General features: G+C 40.4%; 1 protein-coding gene across 1 annotated transcript in view; it reads left to right on the forward strand.

Annotated features, from left to right (window-relative positions):
* MCTP1 (multiple C2 and transmembrane domain containing 1) overlaps positions 1-26,291 on the forward strand; it is a 290,462-nt gene that overhangs the window by 141,254 nt on the left and 122,917 nt on the right. Inside the window, exons 6-8 of the mRNA XM_075138374.1 lie at positions 1,172-1,210; positions 16,034-16,204; positions 17,815-17,945. Of these exons, the coding sequence (XP_074994475.1) occupies positions 1,172-1,210; positions 16,034-16,204; positions 17,815-17,945 (341 nt within the window). The remainder of the gene's footprint in view (positions 1-1,171; positions 1,211-16,033; positions 16,205-17,814; positions 17,946-26,291) is intronic.

Genomic DNA, 26,291 nt, shown 5'->3' on the forward strand with positions numbered 1-26,291 from the left:
GCTACAATTATCCTTAACTTACCGCAAAGGCTTTAGGCTTTAATTGTCCATAGCAACTTAAACATTTTCCTCAGTAGCTAGTTGTTTTTCTTCTCCCAAAAAGCTATGTCTATTTGAAAAGTTTCTGAATATTTCAAAAATATAAAACCCACATGCTTGCTCCCATTTTCATTTTTCCCCATGCAATACTGGTATTTCTTAGCAGGGAAATGTTTGCATTTCAAAATTTATTTCCATTATCTGAAAAAGAAAGTGTTTTTGCAATAGTTAATTAAAAAAAAAAAGTTTGCTTTCCATGACATAAAGAATAGAAACTAATGGCCTTTGATTTATTCTTGCTCAGTGTCAACAACAGGCTGCTAAATTTTATTGAATTGTACAAATTAATTTCTATGTGTTTCCACAGAACTGCTTTAAGCAACGGTTGTGTTCACAGATAGCTTGTCCACATCTGTCTTGACCAGTGTGTCTCTTTTATTTAATGATTAAGAATCTGTGTCTGTGGGCACTTTGCCTCCTGGCATGTCAGAGCATTGTCTCTAGCAGTGCCAAGGTTTTACAGATTATTTAGGAAATGGCATAGGGCTGCTGCATTCTGGGTTTTTTAAAGAGTCAAGGTATGGATTTTTTTCTGTCCCATGTGCATAATTATCAGACAAAAGAGCTATTTTTACTGCTGTGAAACTAACTAGCAATGGTGACCTTAAGGATTTTGTAGTAGATGCATGTTGTCCAAGGAGCCTCATGCAGGATTTCTCTCACGTGGCTACACCTGTGAGCTAAACAATTGGAAGAATTGAAGTACGCTAATATTAAAAAAAACTATCATTCAAGTATCAGTCAAAATTGAAGTCACTATCAGTAATGGCACATTCTTTTTTTTCATTTGCTTATCTAATTCTTTCTTTCTTTCTTTTTTTTTTAAACGATTTCGCATAATGCATTCTCTCCAGAAATAGACGTTCATACCACCCAGAAAAGTATGCCTGGGTGCAAACAGTGCTGCTAGTTGTCTGGATTTATTTCAGTCTTGTGTAGTTGTCGCTGGAGTGTACGTGTTGCTGCTTCAGTTGTAGTGGTGGTTAAATGTGGATTGTCCCGTTGGAGACAGTTGGCCTCCTTTTCTGTATTGCAGAGAAAAGGTAATTAAAATGCTCTATTTTATTTTCAGACAATGCTAATGAGGAAGAGTTGGAAAAGATCAAGTAAGGTAACTTTAGCATGTGGTCTTCTGGCTTTTTTTTTTTAGAAGAACTGTGATGTTTTACCAAACATGCCGTCTAGGACTGGAAACCTGTGGCACGGGATTTATTCTCCTTCAAATTGTGTTTTAATGACATTGTTTTGTGTTTCGTCACATCAAAATCATGACACAGTTGAGCTTTTAATGTAATCATTAAACCTCTCGATTTTTTTTATAACATTATAGCCTATCTTGAAGTCATCTAGTAACTTCATGTAAGTGGCAAGCATGTCCTGATTCTTTTTCTAAAACCTTTAGTTTCTCATGTACAAGCAATTTCCTTAAAGCTTACTCGTTAACAAAGAATTCATGCCAAAGGGTAACTTTCATTTTCCTATGACTGACTTACTGGTTGGAGGGTTTGTGTGTGGAAGTTTTCGGAGTGATGCTTCTCAGAGAGAAACTTCCCTGGTTGCTGGACGTGCAGAGATGGCAATCGCAGCCGGGCTTTCCAAGAGCAGAGTACTTAAGGAATCATTCCTGGTCTCCGCTTTAAACAGCTCTTCCGATGCCTCTTCAGGCAAATCCAGTATCTGGCTTTTCTCCTTTTAGGAGTCATGCGAGTGATAAAAAAGGGGCAGTGTATGCTCTTTTCCACTAGGGAAAGACTGGGAGTTTTACTGTAGGAGAATACAATTAATTTTTACCTTTTTCCTCTGTGTGTCTCCAAAAAGATAAAGAAAACGTGTATAGTTTCCAGCAGTTTTCTGGCTACTCTTAGCTAATGCTGCCATGCTGCTTTCGAGTTTTAAGCCTTCTTATTACTTCCATAATTAAAAATAGCATTAAAGTTTCTCAAAGTCATGAGCTGGTTTGGTAGATCTGGGGTTTTTTGAGATAGTATCATGTAAAGGTGTTAAAATGAGAAAAATGAAATAGCTATATGGGGTGATTTCACTTATTTTGTAAAGCTATTTACTCTTCTAGCGTATTGATGCACAAATTTAAGTAGAAGTTCATTAATAAACAGTGTTGTGTATAGCGCTTGCTGACAAATATTTGCACGGTTTTTTTAACCTTTAAAAAGAAGAGAGCAGGGTTCGTAATTTTGGGGTTATGCATGGGGTTTTCGCACAGTTTGCTTCTGTGATGCAGGACAGTACTCAATCTCTGTTGCCTTTTTGAAATCTGTGACGCAAAGATACTTGGTGAAGTGATGATGTATAGTATTTTGATTCTCATATGGTTTGTCTAACTTTTCCTGAAATACCTAAGATGCTCAAACGTCTGAAGAGTTAATGAAGAGCTGTGAGGATGGTGAAGGACACAGCTGTTTTGCATCATGCAAGCGATGCGTTAACTCCTGATGTGCTGAATGTGTTGGATGACAGTTTGTAAAACTAGTTTATGAGAACATTCCCATACTTCAAATTTCAAATTGACACAACTGTGAGCTTTGATAATCCTGAATGAATGGCACAACATGATAGTTGGGAATTCTTTAGAGCTGTGCAAGTGAATTATTTATCCATGTTCTCCTTTGTTACATTCATTTGATAACATTTCAGTAGTTGCCATTTTGCAAAGGAGCATATCGAAAGATTTGGCAAATAGCAAATGTATGAATTTAAATATTTCAATTTTCTACATTTATCTCAGCTGAAGTAATAATTTTACCTAGAGAAGTAATGCATATACAACATCTTACCATCACTGTTGTGTGTGTGAGTTATATACAGAAGTATCTCAGTTAAACAACAGGAGCTCATTTGCCTTGTGCGGCTGTTCCAGGGTTCCAAATCTGTGGTCTGCTGTCAGGAAGACAAATTGAAAAATCTTCTGTTTACAAAGAATTCCTTCAAAAAAATTGCTGTTCTCTGGGGTGCAGGACGATCAATATTAAATAAGACATCATTTGCAGATGTAAAAAAATGTCTAGGAATAGGTGCTTAATGCTATCAGGTAATAGAGAAATTGCCCTAATTGAGATCCGTCTTCTTCAGGAAGTGTTTGTCTTACACTCCTGAGAGCTGAGAAAAAACAGAATATTAAAATTTTTTAGAGATATGATTATAAAATTTCCTAAACCTACTTCTTTAGCTCTCTAGAGTCTTTAAAATGGGATTTCTGGTAAATTATTTTGATTTTATGGATTATGATAGTATATTTTACTTTTTAAAATTTAAGTACTTGAGGCCTACCCTTTTTGTAACAACACGTAGCTTGAAGTTAAGATACAGCAATGCAGACCACTATTCCCAGTGTTCGGGAACTGCATTGCTTGCACATAGTTCCTTAGGTCTCTGTAGTAGCTATGAAAAGAACGGTAAGTAATCTCCTCTGTTACAGTATTCTGGTACTCATGTACTTGCAAACAATTACTTTGGCCAAATTCTGAGTCTCTACTTCAAATATTGTTCCCCCTATGCACCCTAAAGATGAAGTTAAGGTCTCATGAAAAACGCAGATCAGTGGAGCTGTGCATTTTATCTATTTTGTGTGTAAACCGGGGTTTTCAAACACACACTAGTGTTGTAAACATTTGCTAGTGGCGTTGCAAAAATGCATCACCGCTTTTGCTTTTGCTGGTAGGTTTTTTCCTTCTGTTACTCTTGGGGTTTTTTTTGGTTGGTTGGTTTTCTTTTTTTTTTACTTTCCCCTGTCATATTTGCTTTATTCCAGACATAGCCTTGATCAAAATTCATTGAGCTAGATCACTTCCTGCACTGTCGAGGTCAGAGGGAATACTCATCTTTCACTGAATCTAGCAAAAATGAAATTCAAACAATTTTGAAGTCAGAGCATTTATATGTTCCGTGAAAAGGAAAGTCAAACTTTCTCTCTTCAGCGAAAGGAGACTCCTGGTGGCCTATTTAAAAAAACCAAAGCTGTTCATTTAAAAAACCACTTCTGCTGGGAAGTTACAGTTTGCATTCAGTTTTGAATTGATTGTTTTATTTCATCCACCACAAGCTCGATGTTGCATCAAAGCAAACTGGTGGCCAGTGATTACGACTTCGCCGGTGGGGTGTTTGCTGCATGGTCTAGGAGAGGGAGCAGCTCCATTTCTGCCACTACGTCTGTACTAAGATTCTTTACACCTCGAGTAAAGATGGAAGTGGATTATTCGGTGTTTCGTGCACTTTTTTGTGATCCAGGCGTTCACTCAATAACCTCAGTGTGCCTGTGCGTCAGTTCCTGTGGCGTAGAGTTCAGTTTGTTGGGTATTCGGTGTGTTAGCAGACAACTGCTACAGCAAAAAGACAGTGCTTGTAGCATCTGAATAATCAGCATTCATTTAAACCAAATACAGGATTTTTTAGCTTCATTTTTCTTTTTAAAAAGCTATTGGAAAAGTTTAGAGCTGTGCAAAATGGCTTTCCTCTCTCTGTATGGCTCTGAACTGTTCCGCTTCTGTGGTTCTCCACGTCCACCGCAGTTTTCCCTTAGGGCAGATTTTCCTTTTTGCATTAATTCTTCTGCTGAAGATGCAGACTTTCCTGATGGCTCTCCTTCTTTGGGGGAAGGAAACAAACTTCCTGCTTGGCTCTTGCTTTCTAAGCTGTCCGGACACCAGACCTAATTTGGTAAAACAGTTGTTGCGGTCCAGCTGTAAAAGGAGCACAGAAAAGCCCAACCTTGCAAGAGAGGTTATTTATTACTAATAGTCAACACCGCTTCTGACAGTGAGATGAGTAGTGCTAATTGCTGAAGTGATTTCCATTACAGAATCCTTAAGGTGCAAGCTATCTGTGTGATGAGAAATAAAGCACTGCTATTTCCAGCACGAGCCAGCGCGGACGAATTGGGAAGAGTTGTTTTCTCCTTTTTCCTCTGGTTCTGAAAACAAGAAAAAATCAATTCTGACTTCCTATTTACTAATTCTCCACAGCACAGAGGCTTAATCAATAGCTGAGAAAGCGGTATGGGAAGGGAGCCTATTAAAATCTTGGCAGTATAAAATTGAGTTAGAAATGCACGTATTGCTCTCTTTCTCCTCATCATTTTTGTAGTGTTCAGTGCAGTGCTGTCAAAAATAACAGTAAAAAAAAGCTTAAAATTTTCTTAACCGTTATTAAGCCTAAAGATGACAGGAAAGAAGAGACTATTTAAATGCACTATTTTTTCTCATGTAAAAAATCGTGTTCTCTTTAATGAAGTACTCCCTCCTCATTCTTCTCTTTGCTTCTAATGATGAAATTCCATTAGTTCTACTGTGCCTTTACTACCAACATTTTAAAAAGATAAAATCTTACTGCTTCTAGCACTTTTTAATGTGAGTAGTGTTTAACTTTAAAATCAAAAGCAAAAATACTAAACTTGGGGTCAATGAAGCTGTAATTATAATTCAGCACTGATTTATATGTATATATAGCATCCATATAGACATATGTATTCTCCAGCCAAAATCAAAACTTTCCCTTGATTATAACTGGAAATGGGAAAGGGGAGGAGCCTGCAACCTCTTTTTTTTTTTTTTTTTTAAAAAGAAGTGCTCTTGTTGCAAAATGTCAGGTATTTTATGGTCGTTGCTTCCTTCTAGTAAGGGTTGTCTTTGCAGATGGTGCTCCCCCAGAAAAGTTACAGTTTTTAGATAAACACAGCTTGTATTTTTTTTAGAGTTGCCAAGCAATTCTACCTGCATTTGACGATTAATTGTTTACATTAACTTAAGCAGAAGGCTTTCATTGGACACTCTCTCTCCGTGAGCATTTCATTTTATTTAGAGCAGGCAGACTTTTCTGTGAAGAATCTGAAGATACCAGCAAATACTTTATGAAAGATCACCTGTTCCCTCTGTTGCTGTACCATCTGCTGTATGGTTACAGGGGGTTAATTCAGAAACGAGTTAAGGGATAGTGGATTCGGGGGGTGCTGTTTGCCTACAGGGTAATGCACACAGAGCTTGCTTTGAAAGTTTTATCCTCGCTGTGCTGAGTGGGGGAGATGGAGGCAAAAAAAATGTGAGACAAGGAACTTGGGGAGATAACAGGAATGTCCCTGTTCGACGAGGCTGGGGGCAAGGCAGGGGGTGTTGGTGGACAGACCGAATCTCACTTCCCAGGATTTCAAGCATCTGGGATATTTAAAAATCTACCAGTGTAGGTGTGAAAAAGACAGAAAACAGGAATAACAGCCTGAAAAGTTGTCTTCCTACCCTAAAGTGGGAACAATGACAGGTAAACTGTGTTTGACGGGTGTTTGCTTTGTCTGTCCTTAAGAATCTGCAGTGATGGATATTCTACAGCCTCCCTAGAGAGCCGGTTCCAGTGCTTAACTATCATTTCCGTAAAAGGCTGGTTTTTTCCCTAGTGTCTAACAGTATCTCCCATGGTGCAAATTAAGCTCATCTCTTCCCACAACACAAATGGATATGTTTTATCGCAGTGATGTGGGCACAATTTATATACACATTTTAGAGTGAGTCTGAAAGAAATGATCTTTTGAAATATATATGTGTGTGTATATGTAGACTTAATTCAGAGGAAAGTTTTGGGGTGCTGAAATGCTAATGATTAGGTGCACGTAAGAGGAAACAAAACAGTGGTATTTGGAATGAAGTTTTGCTGTGAGCAGAAAGTAGGTCAGAATGAATAGCGGGAAGATGGGAGAAATCAACAGGTCTGGTGGGTTGACCTCAGCGGGCACAAAGCCTTGATGCCGTGCGAGCACTGATCAGCAACAGCCAAAACATTGCTGTGTGACCAGCACTGGTTTGGCCACAGATGCAAAGCACAGCACTGTACGGGCTGCTGTGAGGAACGCAACCTCCACCCCAGCCAGACCCAGTACAAGGTCAGGTGAAGCTGTGTGGTCAGACTGGTTTGCTAACAACCATTGCTGGATCTTCACTCACTGATAGTGCAGAGCATGGAGGAAGCCTCTTTGTAAGTGCAGGGACTGCACCAGCAATGGCAGATACTTTATACGTCTCCCCACTTCCGCTGTAACATAGAGGGACTTCACACAATGTGGATTTACTGGCCGTTCCTGCAGAAGAGAAAGTGACAGATAAATGTATTTTGCTTTCATCTGAGAACCTTCATAAGCTTAATTGTGTTTGTAGTCCTGTAGGACAACAAAGTACACCATTGTCATGGTTTAACCCGGCAGGCAGCCAAACCCCACGCAGCCGCTCGCTCGCTCCCCCCCCCCGCAGTGGGACGGGAGAGAATCGGAAGGGTAAGAGTGAGAAAAACTCGTGGGTTGAGATAAAGACACTTTAATGGAACAGAAAAGGGAAAAGAATAATGCTAATGATAGAATATACAAAATGAGTGATGCACAATGCAATTGCTCACCACCCGCGCTGACCAATAACGATCCACTTCCTGGATCACGCCTACCGTTCATATACTGAGCATGACGTCACATGGTATGGAATACCCCGTTGGCCACCTGGGAGAGCTGTCCTGTCTATGCTCCCTCCTCCCAGCCTCTGCGTTTGGTGGAGCATGGGAGCTGTCCTTGACCATAGGGTACTTAGCAACAACTGAAAACATCAGTGTGTTATCAACATTCTCCTCATACTAAATCCAAAACACAGCGCTAGGAAGAAATTTAACTCCGAAACCAGGACAACGGTCTAAGATAAGAGCACTGAGGTCTGATACCTGCTGAGAAGTTCAGTAGTTTATATAGGGTACGTGGAGCATGCTACACAAGCAAAATATCCATTTTTACTCAATAACTGAGAGAAAGATGTGGCACGTCTAACCTTTTCCTAACCTTTCAGGATGGAAGGCATTTTGGAAATTAAGATTGGTTTGTTCAATTGTCAATATACCTTCTCTTTCTGCTTACTTACTTTACAAGACAGGAGTATAGTAGTGACCAAGCTCTGTCTCGGTATTAATTTAGGTCTTCCAAACGGAAGATGAGAAGCTGTTGGTGTAATTTTTGCCTCATTGGCAACAGTTGTCCTCCGTGGTTGTGAACTTGAGTGGGAACCATGGTATCTCCTGTGTTCACTAGACAATGTGATGATGAGTTAGTGGCTCTACAGATGCTCATAGGGAGGATAGGTAACCAAAAACCATAATACTGGCTGACCAGGTTGTTTATAGTCCTTGTTTTTGTTCAAAGTTCTGATGAAATTGGCACGTTCTCACATAGAGGTTTGATTTTCTCTGAACAGCATTTCCCGATGGTAAGTTGTTTATCCTGAAAAATTTTTATTGGCTCAGCTAGGGGGTGAGTGAGGTGCTATCCCATATAAATAGGTTATTTCAACAAATCCTACACTCATGGAGATCTAATTAATACACTCATTGCCTCTATTCACCATTTGTATACAAAGAAAGAAGAATAGCTCATGTTTTCCAGTGTAGCCATAACTATTTAAGCAAAGGTATTTTAATGAAGACAGTACCTTTTAGCCAAAGCATACTGAGAGAGAGCTCTGTCAGAAATATTGTTCATTTGGCTGGAAATTATTTTCGTCTGAAGAAAGGTCTACTCTTGCCCTTTTCACTTCTGTGGGAGAATTGCCATTAATTTGAGTTCAAACATGATCAGACCACACGTTACACTTGCTACATTAATGGCACATTAAGAAAACACCAGAAAAACCTTTTGAGTGCTTTAATTTAAGGACAAACAGAGGAACAAGTGGTTTGGCATCTTTAGCAAAACATAGTAGGGGAAAAGGTACTTAATAATTATCTGCTATGCCCTATCAAGTCACAGTACTCCAGGAAAATCTGGAGGAAAAGATAAGATGTCAGCTTCTCTTTTCTTACACCTTCTCTTCTGTTTCGTATTATCCATGATAAGTTTATGACTGGGAATACTAGAATGCACTAAAATGTAATAATATTCTTAATTTATACTGTTAATATGTGATGAGCTGTATCAGTCTGACTTTGATCAATTGGAACCAAAGATCCGTTCTTCCGAGAAATTAGTCTGGGTTGCAGCAGGTTATTTATAAACTAAGAGTAAAAATACGTTATCATCCCAAAGTTATAACTGAGAAGCTACTTTTGATTAATTACAATTGGTGATGAAAGAGTGTATTTACTGCCTAAAGCAAGTGAATTAAAGTGATTTTTAATTTGCATTTAGATATTTTTGCTTTAATTCAGCTTTAGAAATTTTTGCATATACTTTGAAAAGGAAAAACACAATTTTCAAATATGAATGTTTTAAACCAAAATGAGTTGCAAAATGTAAGGCTTTCAGCTCCTAACTGCTGACTGTTTTTTAAATTTATTTTAGAAGCTTTTCTAAAAATATGTGTGTTTCAGTTGCGCAAACTAAAGTACCAAAAACTATGGCCTTATTAACTGGTGCTTTTATGCCCAACTCAAAATACTTCGTTTATGTGACTCGTGGTTTGCCTTTTCCTAATATTAAAAGCCTTATAAAGCATTTTTTGCTGTTTTAAAATTGGAACAAATGCTTTTCCACTAGAAGGAGATGCCTCTTGAGTAGAGAATAAAATTGGAAATAGCAAATCATGGTCTAAGGATTGCAAAGACAAGCAGAAGCAGAGAGTTGTGTGATATTTCTTAATTGAAGGAATTTGCAATCAGTTCGATATTTCAACCAGAATCTTTCAACCAAAACTCTGTGGAATTTCAGAATAGAAGGTAGAATTATTGGGTTTGGGTTCTTAAGAAGAATATTTTAAGATTGAGAAAATACTGGCTTTTATAAGCCATGGGGTTCTAAATGTCAGTTCATCAGCTAATAGTGCTTGATGGAAAGCTACTAAATAATGGAATAGAAGTAAAAAAATGTCAGAATAGATACACCTGTCTGCTAGACATCTGGTTATAAAAATTATGCAAATATTTGCTGAGGCTTATATTTGCATTACTTTATGTGAGTCATAACAGCTGATAGGGTTAACAATCAAACCAGCAGAACAGCATTTTGGTGTGGGTTTTCTGGGTTCGTGCCCACCGTTCCGAAAGCGCAGGGAGTTTCCATCGAGTCTCGGTGGCCACTGTCCTTCTGTGTGTCACATTCACGTCAGTGTTAGGACCGTGGTGACACTGGTCATCCCGGGCAATAACGGGATCATCAGGAGACCCGTTGACTTCCACATATTGCAACCGCAGTTTCCAAGAGGGGTTGCTGGGAGGAAGACAAGGGTGAAGGTTAGGATTGTGCTGGCACAGCCGCTCTGGCAACTCCTGCCGGCACACCGTTGTCTTGTATAAATATTTCCACCCTTTTCTAGAAAATGCAAGTCATAGTGAGCGCTTAACAGAGTCACAGCCTTCATCATATTACACCTGAGCTGGCTTCAGCAAGTGCACGTAAGTAGAATGCACAATTGTTGGATTTAGCAAACCACAAATATGCATGAAATGCTGCAAAAGTATCAGCTTTTTTTACAAATATTGTAGTGCACCACAAGATTGCTACGACAGTGACAATATCGAGTTGTTAGAACATCCTAAACCAGATTTAATATGGCAGTCATATTGAAAACACAGAGGGTATAGGGCAGTGTAAATTTCTCGACTACAGAAATTTAGATTAGCTTTACTTAGAATTAAAATATCCTAAAACGTAAAATATAGTTGATAATAAGTTACAGTAAATGTTCTTTCATATTGCAGTAATTATCAGTAGTAGTCCATTTCTAAAACTGGCTTAGCACAACAGGCGAACATTAAAAAGGAATCATCATGATCCCATTGAAGGCATTTTTGTAGCTCAGTGTCTAGGTGTTGATGCCTTCTGCACGGTGTTACACTTTGTGTAGTTTCTAATAGGGGAAAAGCATTGTGAAGGCACGTGACAGTCCCTTGTATGTCCCGTCTTGCATATGACTGTTCCTTGATTTTTTCATTGTGTGGACAAGGTATGTGGAAGTAGCAGCTGTATCTATTGACATTCCCAATCTTTATTTTACATCTTTTATCCAAGCCATGCAAGCATCCTAGAAATTTGGGGAGAAGAATTCTGTTCACTTGAGTTTGAAGCCGTCATTTAAAGTCCTGGCTTTGATTCACTCTGCTGTATTTGTACATCTGCACTCTGTTCAGCAGTGAAGATGACTATCATTCTTTCCAACATTCTTTCATTATTTTCTTGATTGGTATTTTATTTAAAGCTTCCAAACCAAAGTAATTCTTTGGGTAGAGACGCGTCTGCAGGACATGCGGCTGCATTATTTCTTTGCTTTTTAAAACTTTAAAAAAACCCCAACTTCATAGTAGGCACACTGTTCCACTTCTGTCTATTGTTGAATTATTCTTGAACAATAGATTTTGTGTTCAGGGACGCAGAGGAGGAGGAGGCGCGTGTCCTAGTGGTGTGTAACAAGGAGGAGATTTGGTAAAAGCAGTCTGTTCGCACGGGCACAAGCACATCCAAGAGAGAGAGGTGATGCTTTGCAGGGCATGAGGGCTGATCAATAAAAAGGTGAGGTCAGGCTGGGAGAGGACAGATTGTGGGGTCTCTCCAACTCATTATGGGGTGGAGTTTCAAAGGTCACATAGATACCCGAAGATAAATACTTACGGGATTCTCAAAAGTACTTACTAAGGCTTCTCTTCCTTTGAAGAAAGAAACAATAAAGTTGTGGCGATTAATACACTCATCAAGAACATGGTCTTATGAAGCTAGGAACAACTCCCAGATTCTGGCTAAGCCTAGCCAGTTTGCCACCCCATAATGTTAACCAGTAATATGTGACCGTATACAGAATATTAAGCCATGCTGTAAGATCATCTTTCAGCTCTGCCATTGTATTTGGCTAACTGTATTAATCATATCTAATAGAGGACACAGTTCTGTTTCTGTGTCAGAAGATTTTCTGCTGTTGGCGTCCCTAGCCCTTTCGCTACCCCACATTTAGACAGAATAGGTGGAGCACAAATAAAAGCTAATTTTGTCATGTAAGAAAATGTTGGGTTTGCTTACCATTTATAGTAGAAGCGTTAAAGCAGTGTATGGATATGAAAAGATGCGAGGTTTTCTTTTGCAGGCAGCTTTGACGTGAAAGACTCCTTTTCAGAAGTCTAATTTTAATTTCCTTTTGGGAAAAGAGGGAGAGAAAGCTTCACAGTATGCAGGCTGCAACTTCTTTTTTTCTTTTTTTCCCCCTTTTGTTTTTGTTTAGAACATTTAGAACAAGAATATGAATAATCCCATTTTAATGACAGTTAGTTGTGGCCTGAGATCTTGACCTTGCTTCTTTGCAAATTGTGGCATTATATAGGCAGTATGGCCAGTTTCAGACGGAATATTATGAAATATGTAACTTTCCACCTATTCCCAGATGAATTAAAAGCTGTACAGTTTCTTCATGGTTTTGTCTGTTTGTGGCAGAAGAGTGAAGCCAGAATGCAAAATGCATTACCTGCTTTCTGAGGGAAGTAAGTTATCTGAGAATTATCTTGAGAAATACTCCTTCACAGGAGCGACTTGGACAGATCCGTGCTCATTCCTTTGTTTCACGGTTTCCCTTCTGACTTTGTAGCTGACCCACTGTGGGCTGGGTTACGGAAGGTTGCTTAGATACCTAAAAACGAATGATGTACCTGTCTCACACTGTGAAATTAACTTCATGAGGGAATATCTCTAAAATGTGAAATCAGTCGTATTTTCCCATTTTTTCATCTGTTAGCTTTTTGACAAATTTGACTTGAAATCTAAGCATTCGTATTTATTTATTTTACTTCTTACAAGAAAGACTATATGAAATTAGAGATTACGTCAGTATCTGTAATTTATAAGGATAAGGATGACTTTGACTGGAGGAAAGCGTGTTTTAGATGTCTGTTCAGTTGCTGTTCCATCTCCCCTGGAAACAAGAAGGACACCAGTTGGAAGTTACTCTTGCTGGAGAAGACCACACAGCCCGTGCCTTTCACGTCCAGGAAATCTCAAGAGCTGTACCCCGGCTCTTCAGTACGTCTCCCTTCTGCTGCTCCACGGGTCTGCCTGTTACCCATAAAGACGGGGAGAAAAGAGCACCGCCGTGGTCCAAATTCCCTCCCTTGAGGAAAAAACAGCCGCCACTAGCCCACGCCACTTGATTTTTAGCAGCCGGCTGCTTTTCTTCCAGCAGATTGAGATGTCGACTCCGCAGCTTCACGAGCAGCCGGCGTGCCACGGGGCTCTGCAAGGCGCTTCGCCACGTGGGCTGTGAGACCTGGCTCTGGCCCAGAAGGGCTTTCCCCAGCAAAACCTTCTTGTGCTCGGGGCTTCTGCCTGGCTCCTGTCAGCTCCCGTCTGACCCATCTGTCAATTTACGCTCCGGTGCGTGGTCGTTTAGATCTTGCCTTGCCACCGTGTATGTAAATTGCCTCCGTTGGTGAAACTCCCTACTGGTCATAAAAAATCAGCGTGTTTCGTATGGCGGCAGCTGCTCTAATGCAGCAAATTAGTTTAAGAGCCATTGAGAATACAGAATTTAGATCAAGTATACTCTATAAATGATTCGCTGTCTCATTTGTGATCAGAAGTAGAGAGCTATGCAGTTACGCTTAAGCATTACTTTAAAAGACTTGTAAATGCAAACTCCTGCTTATTTTCCATGATACTATCCTGGAAATCATTTGGATTCCCACTCAACTCAAAAAAAACCAACAACTGTGTATTCTTTGCCAAAATAAGTCTCAACTAACCACTGCGTCTATCCCAGTATGAAATATCTTCCTAAATGTGCCTTATCTCTTCTTCTTTCTGTATCTCGCATCATCTTATTTATATCCAGGGCCTTATGTTCAGGAACTCTTATGCTCAGAGTCAGTTTTGGTTATTTGCTATTCAGTCTTTCTTTTGCTCTAAACCTTCTAAGAAACTGCAACAACAACAAAAAAATCTACCACTTCTTCACAAGACAAGTCTCTGGCAGTGTTGACTGTACACCCCCTGTGAAGGGGTATTTCTGCCGAGAAAAAATTTATGAAGTTTGATAATAGTCTCATGTTGTAAATGAAATCTCTTCTGGCAACTGAGTTTCCCACTTGTGCCCTAACTTTTGTAGAGTTGCTGGTGTCCCACTGCTGCTTCATGTCACAGGTTAAGTTAAAGGTTATTCCTCTTCTGAGCTGAAGTTGCGGTTCCTTGTTTGCCTTTAGAGAAATAGTAAGTTTGTGAGAAGTTTCTCTGCAGTCAAATCCTCCACTTCAGGAAGAGAAATCTTTAATAAATATAGTGAAATATTTTGGGAGGAACCATACTGCTTGGAATGAATAACCATTAGAAAATATAAAAACATGGCAATATGATATCAAATACTGCTAAAAGCACGCTGTTCAGATCTGCTCCAACCCCGGTGGCCCCAGTCCTCATGTATAACACTTCTCTCTGCAGCCTGGTGAGTGCAGATTATAACCCCCTATTAACCTTCTATAGTCTTCTCTGGGTAATAAAGTAAAATTCCTGCCCTGGGCACTTGCATAGCTGTAACCCTCTGAAAGACTCAAACCAAACTTGCACTGGAAAGCTCTAACAGAGACACTGGAGGTACGCGAGTGATGAAGCCAACCACACAACACAGTTTTGTTTTAAGGTGGGTTGCTGAGCCCGTAAAGCTTTTGTTGCTCAGACTAAGAAAGAAAATGCATATATTTGATATGTAACAAGTGACAGGACAAGAGGAAACAGCCTCAAGTTGCGCCAGGGGAGGTTTAGATTGGATATTAGGAAAAATTTCTTCACCAAAAGGGTTGTCAGGCCTTGGAACAGGCTGCCCAGGGAAGTGGTGGAGTCACCATCCCTGGAAGTATTTAAAAGACCATTTAGGGACATGGTTTAGTGGTGGAGTTGGCAGTTGGCTAGGTTGGACTCGATGATCTTAAAGGTCTTTTCCAACCTCAATGATTCTACGGTTCTGTGATGCATTTACAGCTGAGTATCCATGCAGACTTGCGTTTTTTTTTATTTCTAGAAAAAATAATTTGTGAGTTTGAATATTGTTTAGCCATCTAGTGTTCTGATTTTAGATAAGGTAACTTTGAACAAATACAAGAGTAAAAGGGAGAGCCTTTGGCAACCTCGCTCCTCAGGTGCACCCGAGACGTGTTTGCCTACCTCAGGCGTGCAAAGGCGATTCCCAGTTCGGGAGCCGCCCGGCATCCCTTGTACCTCTATAGCTCAGAGCAAGCTGGAGCTGATCTTGAGTTACCAAATTTATAGCCTCCCGGCCCCAGTGGAGTTCGTTGAGGAATGCCGTGGCCTTCTGGTTCGCGTGGGTGCGTGTGAATTTTCTTTTAACCCCCAAAGTCAGCGGCCGAGGGTTCACGGTCCATTTCCGCACAGTTCTGGTCAGAGGCTCTGCAGCGTCTCGTTTTGAAACTCTTGACCTAATGTGTTGGTACTTAATTCAGTTTTCCTTGCTGTTTCTGGGAATACCACATAATTTTAGAGGCTGAGGTAGTTGTCGTGCAGGGAGTTCGTTAACTTATTTTTCCTTGGTCCATGCTTCTCATGGTGGGCTTGTGTTGTTTTAACAGAAGTTTCATTTTCTCGCTGGTTTTTTTTATGTTTATTTTACTGTTTGTTCAAGTTCGTTCAATCATATGCTACTAATATAAGAGAGCTTGTAACATTTATTCATAATGATGTTAGTTCTATCAGCAGAGGGGGAAGTGAAGCAGGAAAAATCACTTCTTTTTTTTGTTCTGAACATTTCCTTAAGTAGCATTTGTTCTGCTTGCTTCTGCAAAAGCAGCATATGATATTACGTGCGTATTTGTCACTGTTTTGTTTCTCTCCAAGTAATTATTTGTAATATAGTTAACATATGTACTGTCAAATAACTTCAAAATGGCTTAAGGTGGTTGTTTTACATTCATAGTTACATAAAATTGTACATTAAAATGCAGGGGAAATTTTTGGAATTGTTTTAGCTAAATCTATGTTTTTATTTCCCTAAAGTTTCAGACCCAGAGCTTACGTCTCTCAGACCTGCACAGAAAATCTCAGCTATGGAGAGGGATAGTTAGTGTTACCTTAATAGAGGGTCGTGAACTTAAGGCGATGGATGCGAATGGACTAAGTGATCCCTACGTGAAGTTCCGGTTGGGGCATCAGAAGTACAAGAGCAAGGTAATGTCAGCTGTGACCTAAAACGCACATGCGCTGTGTTTGAAATGTTTTGTTCCTGTTTGTGGTTTTTTGGCTTGCATGACTATTTAAATAGTGATTATTAAATAAATTAAATATTGTTTTATTAATTGGCTGTCAGAGCTCCTGAGGCTTTGTTGCGATACTCCTTTTTATTTCATTATAAACAAAAATAATACTAGATGGTGAAAAATGTAGCACTGAAAAATGCAGGGGAGGCACACCTGATTTTCCATACCGACTGTGTTGGCTTTTGTTTCCTGTTACGGGCCATTCGTGGCGGGGGAGAGATGTGGAGTGGTTCTGACAAGTAGACACCATCTTTGTGCCGTTCTGGCTTGATGCCGGTGGCCTCTTGGATCCTTTGCACGGTCTTATCCTCGAACCACGTCGTGCTTATGTTCTCACTTTCCTCGTTGTGTCCTTTCAGCAAGTTTCATTAAAGTTTTGTATATGTGTGAGCTTAACAGGTAGAGAGGATTGATCAGGGAGGAAATGATTGTGCAGACTTGCTCGGCTTTCTTGCCAAATCTTTTATTTCCCTGATCCCTATCGGTTTGAAAATTGCTGTCCATGGAAGATGCTGGGACCGCCAGTGACACACACGACCTTCCTCCCGCAGTGGCCGTGACAGCCCATGTGGTTTTCACGGCCGGACGAAGTGAGGAAGAGGCCAGGAGCATTTAGGTGCCACGTTTGCAGACCTCTGAGCCCGCCTCAGGGCCTGTTAATCTGAAATTAGAAGAAATCAAATTTCATCCTTTCATGACTTAAAAATTTTCACAGCATTGCTGTGTTTTACTCCTCTCTGATTTTTCCATTTTTTCAAGCCAGTGGAACTGGTGGGTGTAGAAAGCAGCGATCGCTTCATGGGGAAGGTCCTAGGCATTTCCATTCTTGCTCAGGACAGGTGTGGCTACTGTGACTACCGCTTTTGCATTGTGGTAGAAAAACCTGCAAGCTTTCCGTTCTGCAGGGCGTGGTCAGGAGTACCTGGACTGAGCTCCGTTGGAGTTACTTCTTTTGTCAGAAGTAACTGGGCTGAAAATGTTTGAGAAAGCTACTTTCTTTCAGTTGCAAACGAAAGGAAGTAAAATACAGTTTCGAAAAAAAAGAGTATTATTCCATAAACTACCTAAACCGTAGTATCATCTTTCTCCCAGTATTACTGCAGCTGGGGAAAGAGGATATGATAAAATTGTTTCTGTTTAAATACTTGCAGTCACCATCTACTTGTCATTGCAGGTGCTTTGTTTTCCTTCAGCTCAGACACATAACTTTGCAGCTAACTGCCACTCAAGAGGGCATAATTATTTTACAGAAAAATGGATCCATTCCCAGGGTAAATCCTTTGTTCAGGAGGCTTTTGAAGGTGACAGGGTGCAGGGTTGTGGAGGTTGCTGTTGTGTCAGAGAGGCATGAGAGAACTGGACAGTAGTCTTCTCTAATTACTGTTTTTTAATTCTCACTGCTTAAGGTACTCATACCACGAAGAGAAAAAACTTCCTGAATGGCCTCTAAAGAGCAAATTTACAATTCAAGAAAGCGTGCCTGCACAATACAATATGACTTTCTTTTTGCTCTCCTTTCAGATTGTGCCAAAAACTTTGAATCCTCAGTGGAGGGAGCAGTTTGACTTTCATCTCTATGAAGAACGAGGTGGAATTATTGATATTACCGTGTGGGACAAAGATGCTGGCAAAAAGGATGATTTTATTGGCAGGTTTGTGCAATTACAGCCTTCTTGTTCCCTGGGGATGAGAGCAGATGATTAAAATGAGCCTTGCCGTTGAAACTATTTCTTATCACCATTTGTTCTTGCCTTTTTTTTCTTTTTTAAAGGTGGGGGAGGATTTTTTACAAAGTATCAGTACAGTTTGCTGCATTGATGTAATTCTTTACTTTGATGGTGTAAAATAATTTTTATTGACCGGTAGGTGGCAGCTTTTACCAATTGATAGACTTAGGTGTTCTAAAATTAAAATCCCACGTATAGAGCAATAATCAAGATGCAGGAAGTTCCATACGGCAACGTCCAGCTTGGAGGAGAAATAACTCTTGTGACTTGTAATAGCCGCATAAGACCAAAATTACGTACGTATTTTTTAATCTGTTTGATAAATGAAATGAGAGTCTTGAAGGACTACACGCAGCTTTTGGGGCAAAGAAATAAGATCATTCACCTAATTTGTTTTCAGGAAAAGTGAGTATTTGGGGTCTGTCTTAGCGTTCTAGAAATGGTATAAATTTGTGTGGTTATGCTCCATTTTACTGTGCAGGAAGAAGAAAGATGCTAATGTTTTTTAACAATGGTGTTAACTATTAGCTAATAGGGGAAAAAACTGTCTGGTGCTTATAGATACTGTACGAAGTTGGTGCTATTTTTAAAGCTCAGATACTTGTTTACATCATACTTAATTGATATTCATGCATTCATAATAATAGTAATTATTATTAATCCTATATATTTTGATTGTTTGTTAGAATATTGGTTGTAGGTGTATTCACTAGGAATTGATACTATTAACTAGTAGAATTACGGTTTTTGATAGTTAAAATCAGGAATGGAAATCCCACAGACTGAGCCATGTACTTTTGATGTCAGTGTGGTTATGTTTCTACTAACCTTTTCCTCCCTCTCATTCCATTTAGGGTAATGGCTTTCTTTATCAAATTAGATCAGTTGGATAATATTCTGTGTTTATTTCCTACCATAAATTGTGGGAACTCAGAATACAGAGTCTGTGGCAAGCAAACAGCTTTAATATTGGACAAAACCACTTTTCAAAAGTGTGCGCAGTAGGATTTTATTTTATATGATGAAACCCGGTGGATGGGGTGATATGTTTATATATGAATTTATATTCTGTTTTTTCCCTTGCTTGATTTCAGTCAGCGCATATGATGACAATAACTATTTTTCTGAAGTAACATAATCATTTAGTCCTACGTCAACATGTGATATACCTTGGGTAATTATTCCTATTTTCTGCTTAACTTTAACCTTCTTACCCAAAAGAAGGTGAGATTCAGAGTTTCACATGTGATTTTTCAGAACACTGTCATCAAAGCAGCACTTACATTGTTACTGTTACCAGTAATTATAAAGTCTTTTTAAGAGCATTGCATAAAATAAAAGACACCATTTTTGCTCCAAGGCACTTGAAACCTAAATAAGAATGTGATGGAGAAATTAGAGAGGGAAAATTTGTAACTTCAAACACATGAGCTGCTTAGATAGCGTTTCAGATACCTAAAAAAGTTGTACGTCTTAAGTGTGCACCTATTTCTTCCTAGTAACTGCATACTATTATGCAAGTAACAGATTTCTACATTTTATTTAGACCCCAAAAATTTGATAGCATGAGAAATCTTTTCTCTAAGAAGAATGCGTGAAGCCTTTAGCATTTTTCAGTGGGAGAACCTTGTTTTCTTTTGTTTTTTATCATTTTCCTTGTATATACCAAAAAAGATGCTCCTTGGACAAAGCTAATCTGTAGTGCTTCTGCAGTATATAACTGATTCTAACAAAATCAGTTTGTTAACAAAAAAAATTTTTAACAAAATCTGTGGTATTTTTCCCAAAATCTTCCTGCTCTTGATTTTTGTGACCTCTCTGCTGTTGGTGTATATATAATCCCTCTTCAATTTGTCCTTTCAGACACTCTCATTTCACCTTCTGTTGGTACATTATCTCTGGATAATGCAACCTGCAAACAAATTCCTCTCCATGAAGATTTCCATGAAAAACTTTGTCATTGGTCAAGCTCAATCTGAATACAAAAATAGGTCTTAATATTCCGCCTCCCTGATACTCTCTTCCAGTCACTGTGGATAAAAATCACCGACACCTGACAGCTCCACTTTACAGTGACCTCTCTTCCCCCCTTTCTCCTTTCGAGGCTGCCTCTAAAAGCTGTAAATACTTTGGTACAGACACTGTGGACTTACTCTGTGTGTGTGTGCACTATGCTACATGTATATTCATTTTCTAAAGCACGACTGAGTCGTGCTCCATGACTGAGGCTCTGTGGCTCTCAAGGCACATGTAATAAATTGGGTGTTTTGATTCAGACTCGAGGAAAAGTGGTAGTGAGGCTGTGGGAGGGAAACAAAAGACTGGTAGTATTCTAGCATTGCTCAATGATAGAGAGTAATCCCTTCCATCTTCCCACTTTCTTGGGTAATGCTCAAGCAGCAGCTGTTTTGTTATATAGGAATATTTTTATTAAGTGCAGATGAAAACAATTATTTCCTGAAGATGTCCTGTCTGGCCAAAGGATGGTTAGGGAGAAGCCACGCTTGATTGAAGAGATTCTACTCGTTGAGGGAAACAGCAGACCAAATTGAGAAAACAGAAGAAAAAGTTTGTTTAAGGAGCAGTTCTCGCCTCTCATCCAGAGTGTTGGTTTTTTGTGTCCTCCGTATTCATCTGCTTGCAGGGCAGACACCAAGGTCAGCAGAATTTCCCGTGCAAAATAGGCATCGCCAAGCTGCTTTGCCAGGGGGTCTCTCTGCAGAGTGCCATCCCTAAAACAGGTTCAGCGTTTCCAGACTGAGCTGGCTGTGGGACAACAGGGCCGCCGGGTGGAAGGTTGAAGGGACGAACTCCAGGTCCCTCCTGGAAAAGAGCACAGGAAGCCCCCTTGAGTTGAAGTATTCTTTCTGTGCTAAACTCTGCAACTTGCAGATTTTATTCCAAAGCAGAATGTCATAACTTGTCCTGGGATGATGCTCTGTGTCAGCTGCACTTCAGCGAAATAAAAGAAGCGGGAAGTCAGGAGCATAGACTCTCCGGGCCCTGCGTGTGTCGTCACACTCATTAGGCTGCAGCGCGTTAGGGGCCAGGATGAAGCTGGGGATGTGACAAGGCGGCGACGGCACGCCTGCTCAGACTGCGAGGGCTTGGGCTTGCGATGCTTTTTGAGGGCAGGAAGATGAAGGAGAGGAGTTGGAGAAAGCTGAAGACATGGAAGTGAGATTCTAGTTTTGGGGCGGCGTGACAGGAGGGGGATGGAATGGAAGGGGTGGCTTCTAAGAGGGAGGAAGGTATTAAGAGGGTGAGAATGACAGCATGGCATCCTAATTCAGAGGAGGAGAGAGATACAGCTGTCACAGAACTAGCGTAAAGCTCTGGTTTCATCTTGGTACCCAGGCACATTCAGCATGGAGGTTCCTGAAATGAGATGCTGACATTGATTTCCACTCTTGACTTTGAGCATTATGCGTTTGTAAAATTCATTTGAGTCTCAGTTGTGTGCATTCTCCATGACAGTTTGAAGGATGTAGCACCTCGTGAACCTCCGTCTTAGAATACCCTAAAAAACCGAAATCCTAGAACCATTTCAGTGTTTCTTTTGGGATTTCAAAAGCCTGGAAAAAGATCTCGTACAAAGGCTTCGAGGAAAATATATTTCCAATCATATGCTGACTTGTATGAGGAAACACTGGGCTTGAACAGAACCGAGTTTCATCATGCAGGAGATTAAATTCTGGCATTCTTCTGTATATCCTTTTTAAAAAAAAAAAATTCCAGGACCAAAGACACGAGGTCTTGAAGGTCTGTTTTCGGAACCAGCAGCTAAAGCCACAGGGACAGCCTTCTTGCATTCAAATAAGCATGTGGACTTGCATGAGCAGCATTAGTCATTGCTTCATCTGATAAGTAGAAATATCTATGTATGTGTGTATATTGTTCAGTTTAAATACGTTTACTATTAACATGTTTTTGCTATGAATCATTTCTCTTCCGTATTGAGTCAATATACTCCCGTGATTAAAAACATATACTGCAGTAAGTTTATGTAGGTAATATTAAGATCAAAATGAAGGTAAAATGATTTTAATCTTCATGTAATTATTTAAGTTTCTTATCATCTGCGTTTTTGAAGGCGATCCTGACTGTCACCTTTACGATAATCAGCTAATAAATCCTCATGATTGTTACACCTTTATGCATAGCAGTAATCTGAACAAATTGGCTGCTGACAGCTGCAATAAATTGCCAAGAATGAGTGCTGTCAGAGAACAAGTTGTTTCTGTGAACATACAGGATAAGTAAATCCCATGTCATGCAGTTTTATTCAGCTAAAGTTATTTGCAATCCAGTACGGCAGGATTTATAGCATTATTTATTGGTATGAAAAATGCGTGTTTATCTTTAAAATGACATTGACTTTTACTCATATTTTGTGCCAGGAAATTGCTGTTGACTTCATCTATATCTATTTTCGCAGTATGTATAGATACTACTACTATCTTTTTTCCCATCTGATGCAAATTGAGAACAAAAGACCTTGTGTATAGTATATTCATTAAAGCTATGTATTAATTTTTATCTGTAGAAAACTGGAACATCCCATAATCTCTCTGAATATTGTCATGAAAATTCAGATTGATTTTGTGTGCCTGTGTGTATGGGTGCACACCATATAGTGGATGTTAAGAAATACAGAAGTTAAAATACTGAAAATCAAGTGATTAGTTTTTTCAACACCTAATCTGCTCTGTCTTGTCTGTTTAGTTTTTTCATAGTAATGGAGCCACAGAGAGGCTTTTGGGTGCACATAAATACAAGCAGTATGAGGCCTATGCTGCTGCATTATTAATCTAAAAGCACAGGGATACACTACTGAAAGTTCTAAACTGAAGTGGGATTTTTATATAAAATATTTATGTCTTTTTCATTTTTATTTTTTCCCAGTGAAATTTATGTAATTTCACTATGGGAGGCTGAATGTCATCGGAGAGAACTGCATGTGCTGTAAAGTTGTGTATGGGTACTCCAACATGCATATAAAGTTGAGCGAAGGACACTAAATATGCTACAGCTGATGTTTCCTCCCAGATTTTTTCTCGAAATGTTGTGGAGATAGTGATTTATATTAAAATACTAGCAATTTTCTTTTTTAAATATCGTTGCCCAAGAAAGAGGTTTTGAATAGGAGTGTGAAAGTCTGTGTTAATGTTGAAATTGATGAATCTTGAAGTTTTCTCAATTTTGCAAAACTCTATAGAAACAAAATGGGTTCCTCTGGAATTGTAACTAGTACTTTATTACGCTGGTCTCTCGAATATTTTTTTCACATGGTGGTTTGAAAATGTCTGTGTATTTATGTAACTTTGGAAGGACTTATTATTTTCAAAGTTTAAACATAATGGTCAGTACGGTATTGTAATTTGAGTTTCGAACTGTGTGCACATGTGAATTACACAGAAATTCTGTGCAAACACAGACAAGCACACAACCAACAGCCTGTGTCTATAATAGTTTGTTGATTATACATGATGACTGAAGTTAAATTATTGCAGATGCATTTCTTTATGTAAAACGGAGGCTTTGCCCAAAGCATTAAAATCTAAAAATGCTGCTGGCAGGCCTGCCTCTGACAAATCCTGAGACGTGCTGAGCTGTCTCCGTTTCTGATGGTTGTCAAAGGGAGGTAGATGTAAATACTGCATCTCGAAATTTGGCCTTCAGGTATTCCACACCTTATTTATTACTCTTTCTGCACATTTTAACTTCTTCTGTTAATGCAGAGGCACTGCTGTTCTGCTAGAAAGCCAAAAAAGGTTCAGTTTTGGCTCACAAATCCTCAGTAACTTTCTCTTTCCAGATACTTTATTACTTAGAACTCTTACTGAGAGTTGTTATAGTCATGTACTGTTGCAAAATTGATCGTATTCCCCAATGTATTCTGAAATACAGACTGCTGCTCGCAAGCTGGGTTACGTTTATGGATCCTCCTTCTGACCCTCAGTCTCCCGCGTACGGAAGTGTACCCCACTACATGAAGTGAGGGTGGCAAAATAAGAGGAGGGGAGAAGGAAGAGTGGAATGGCTGCCCGGGTATGAGGAGCATGACAGCAAGTGTAAAAAGCGTTAGGGTGTAGGTAGGGGTTGCGAGGATCTCCGGAAGGCACAGACTGGAGCGGCGTGAAGGCTCTTGCGAAGTTGCTTGGGCCAGCTAGTGAGGGGAGAACCGTGTCGCGAGAGGGGAAGTTCATCAGAGCAATCGACTGGTGTAGCAGAGGAAAGTGTTAATTTTGCTGGCAAGAAATCGCACTGGTGACAGCACTAACAGTGCATGTCTGTAGCGTATGGCTGTGCCACAGGGACATCAATATCACATCGTACAACATCTGCAAGTACTCTTTTCTGCCTGCGCAATTTCAGCAGTAAATCTGTAGTTTTACTGTGAAGAGCTATGCTTAGGAAAATGTTAATCGGTCATTTCAAAATCCATCCACAGGATTCTGTGGCGTGGGCCGTATTTCTGTTGGTGAGCGGTCTGTATTCGGGTGTTGCTCGGTGACGGGTGAGGCTGCCCCGCGTTTCATGTGTCCGTTACCACGACTGACTGACCCCACGCTGCAGGCCCTCTCCTCCTCTCGTGTGTCGCTGCGTGGCCGCCGACGGCGCCGGCTCCCAGGTCCCGCTGAGCCCCGCAGCGAGGCCGCGCGCTCCCAGCGTCCCGGGGGTCCTCTCCCCAGCTCCCCACCGCGCTCCCCCTCAGCCAGCGCCCTCCTCAGCTGAGTTACAGCCTCCAGCTCCTTTGGGAGCTTTCCTGGTTTTCGGTCTATCGCTTCTATCCACCCCCTATCACAAGCATCGTGTGGGGCCTGCCATTTTATTTCTTTCTCATGATCGTTACGCTTAAAAATGCCGCGCTCTGGTTCTTCCAAGAACTTCACGTTGCTGCAGTCCTGTCTTTTTGAGGCATGTCATTTTCTGTCGGCGCTTGGCAGAATCTCCCCTCTCCGTTTGTTTCTTGGTTTTGCTGGAACATTGCGCTCTGCTGATAAGGGATCCGGAGTCTCACAAATTGTAGCAGTTCATGCCTCGCTGCTTCTGATGTGTGTCCAGCTCAGTTCTAATTGCAGAATCGCACAGTTTCCTCTCCTTGGCATCCTTTGGAGCCACATAGACCTGGATCACAGTGGAGTTAAAAGGCTGTCTTCCTGAACAAGTCGTGATGATAATTAAGTTGCCTGGGTTGTAGCCAAGTGGTGCTTTTCTGTCCCTATCACTTAGGATTGTGCGAATTCCTCTTTTATGCTTTATTTTGTCATGTGAGAAAATGATCTCGCTATCTGCTGTCTCTCCCTTGCCTGACCACCTGGCTTTTAAGAGGCCTTCTATGTCATGTCGCTGCCTTTGTAATTCATTCATTAGCAAGGATATTTCGCCAGGGTGCCAACGCGGTCTTACATTCCAGGTTCTGTTAGAACTAGAGAGGGGAGGTGATTTTTACCTCTTAGACATGCTGATAATAAAATACTACATATAGTTCTGGCTTCCACACTTTAAAAAGGATGCGGGAGAATTTCACTGGATCAGAAAAGTTACAAAAAGTCATTTGAGGGCTGTAGGAGATGTGTTCCAAGGAAACGTACAGGGAGCTGAAGGTGTTTAGCATATCAAAAGGAAGATCAAGAAGAGGTGTGATTATGGAATATGAGTACCTTCACTAGAAGAAAATACGGGGCACTAAAGGCTTTTTCAACCGAGTAAAGAAAGGCGTGAAAAGAACCAAAGGCCAGATACGTTCAAATTAAAAATAAATCAGAAATGTATTTCTAACAGCTTGGGCAATTAGCACACTGAACACAGTTTCAGAGAAGTGGTGGATTCCCCTTGAATCTCCAGATCTCCCTCCACGGGAGCTGTACCCAGTTTCTGCAGCGACTTACCTGGGATACTTCGGCACATGAGCTTGAGGCACGTGGGCGGTTTTTCTCCCTTCTGATCTCTCAAGGGCTGAAAATCCAGATCCCCCGGTGCCTGGCGATGTTCAGAGCTGGTCTGGGGGGACGTGCCTCCGTGCCTCTTCCTGGGGGTGGGCCGGCCACGGGGATCGTTCCAGTGCCCCTGCCCACCACTTCCAATGCGGACACAGGTGTGCGCCGAAGGGAGCATACAGCGTGGAGCAGCGCCGTAGTGCAAAATACTCAAACTGCCCTGAAAACTGAGATTCCCTGAAATGTGATTTATAGCCATGCTTGAAAACCTGTCTGTGGAGCTAATGGCTATTTTTGCCATAATTCTTCAGGCTGACCTCTTCACCGG

Source organism: Calonectris borealis, chromosome Z (assembly GCF_964195595.1).
Source record: "Calonectris borealis chromosome Z, bCalBor7.hap1.2, whole genome shotgun sequence".
Classification (NCBI taxonomy): Eukaryota; Metazoa; Chordata; class Aves; order Procellariiformes; family Procellariidae; genus Calonectris; species Calonectris borealis.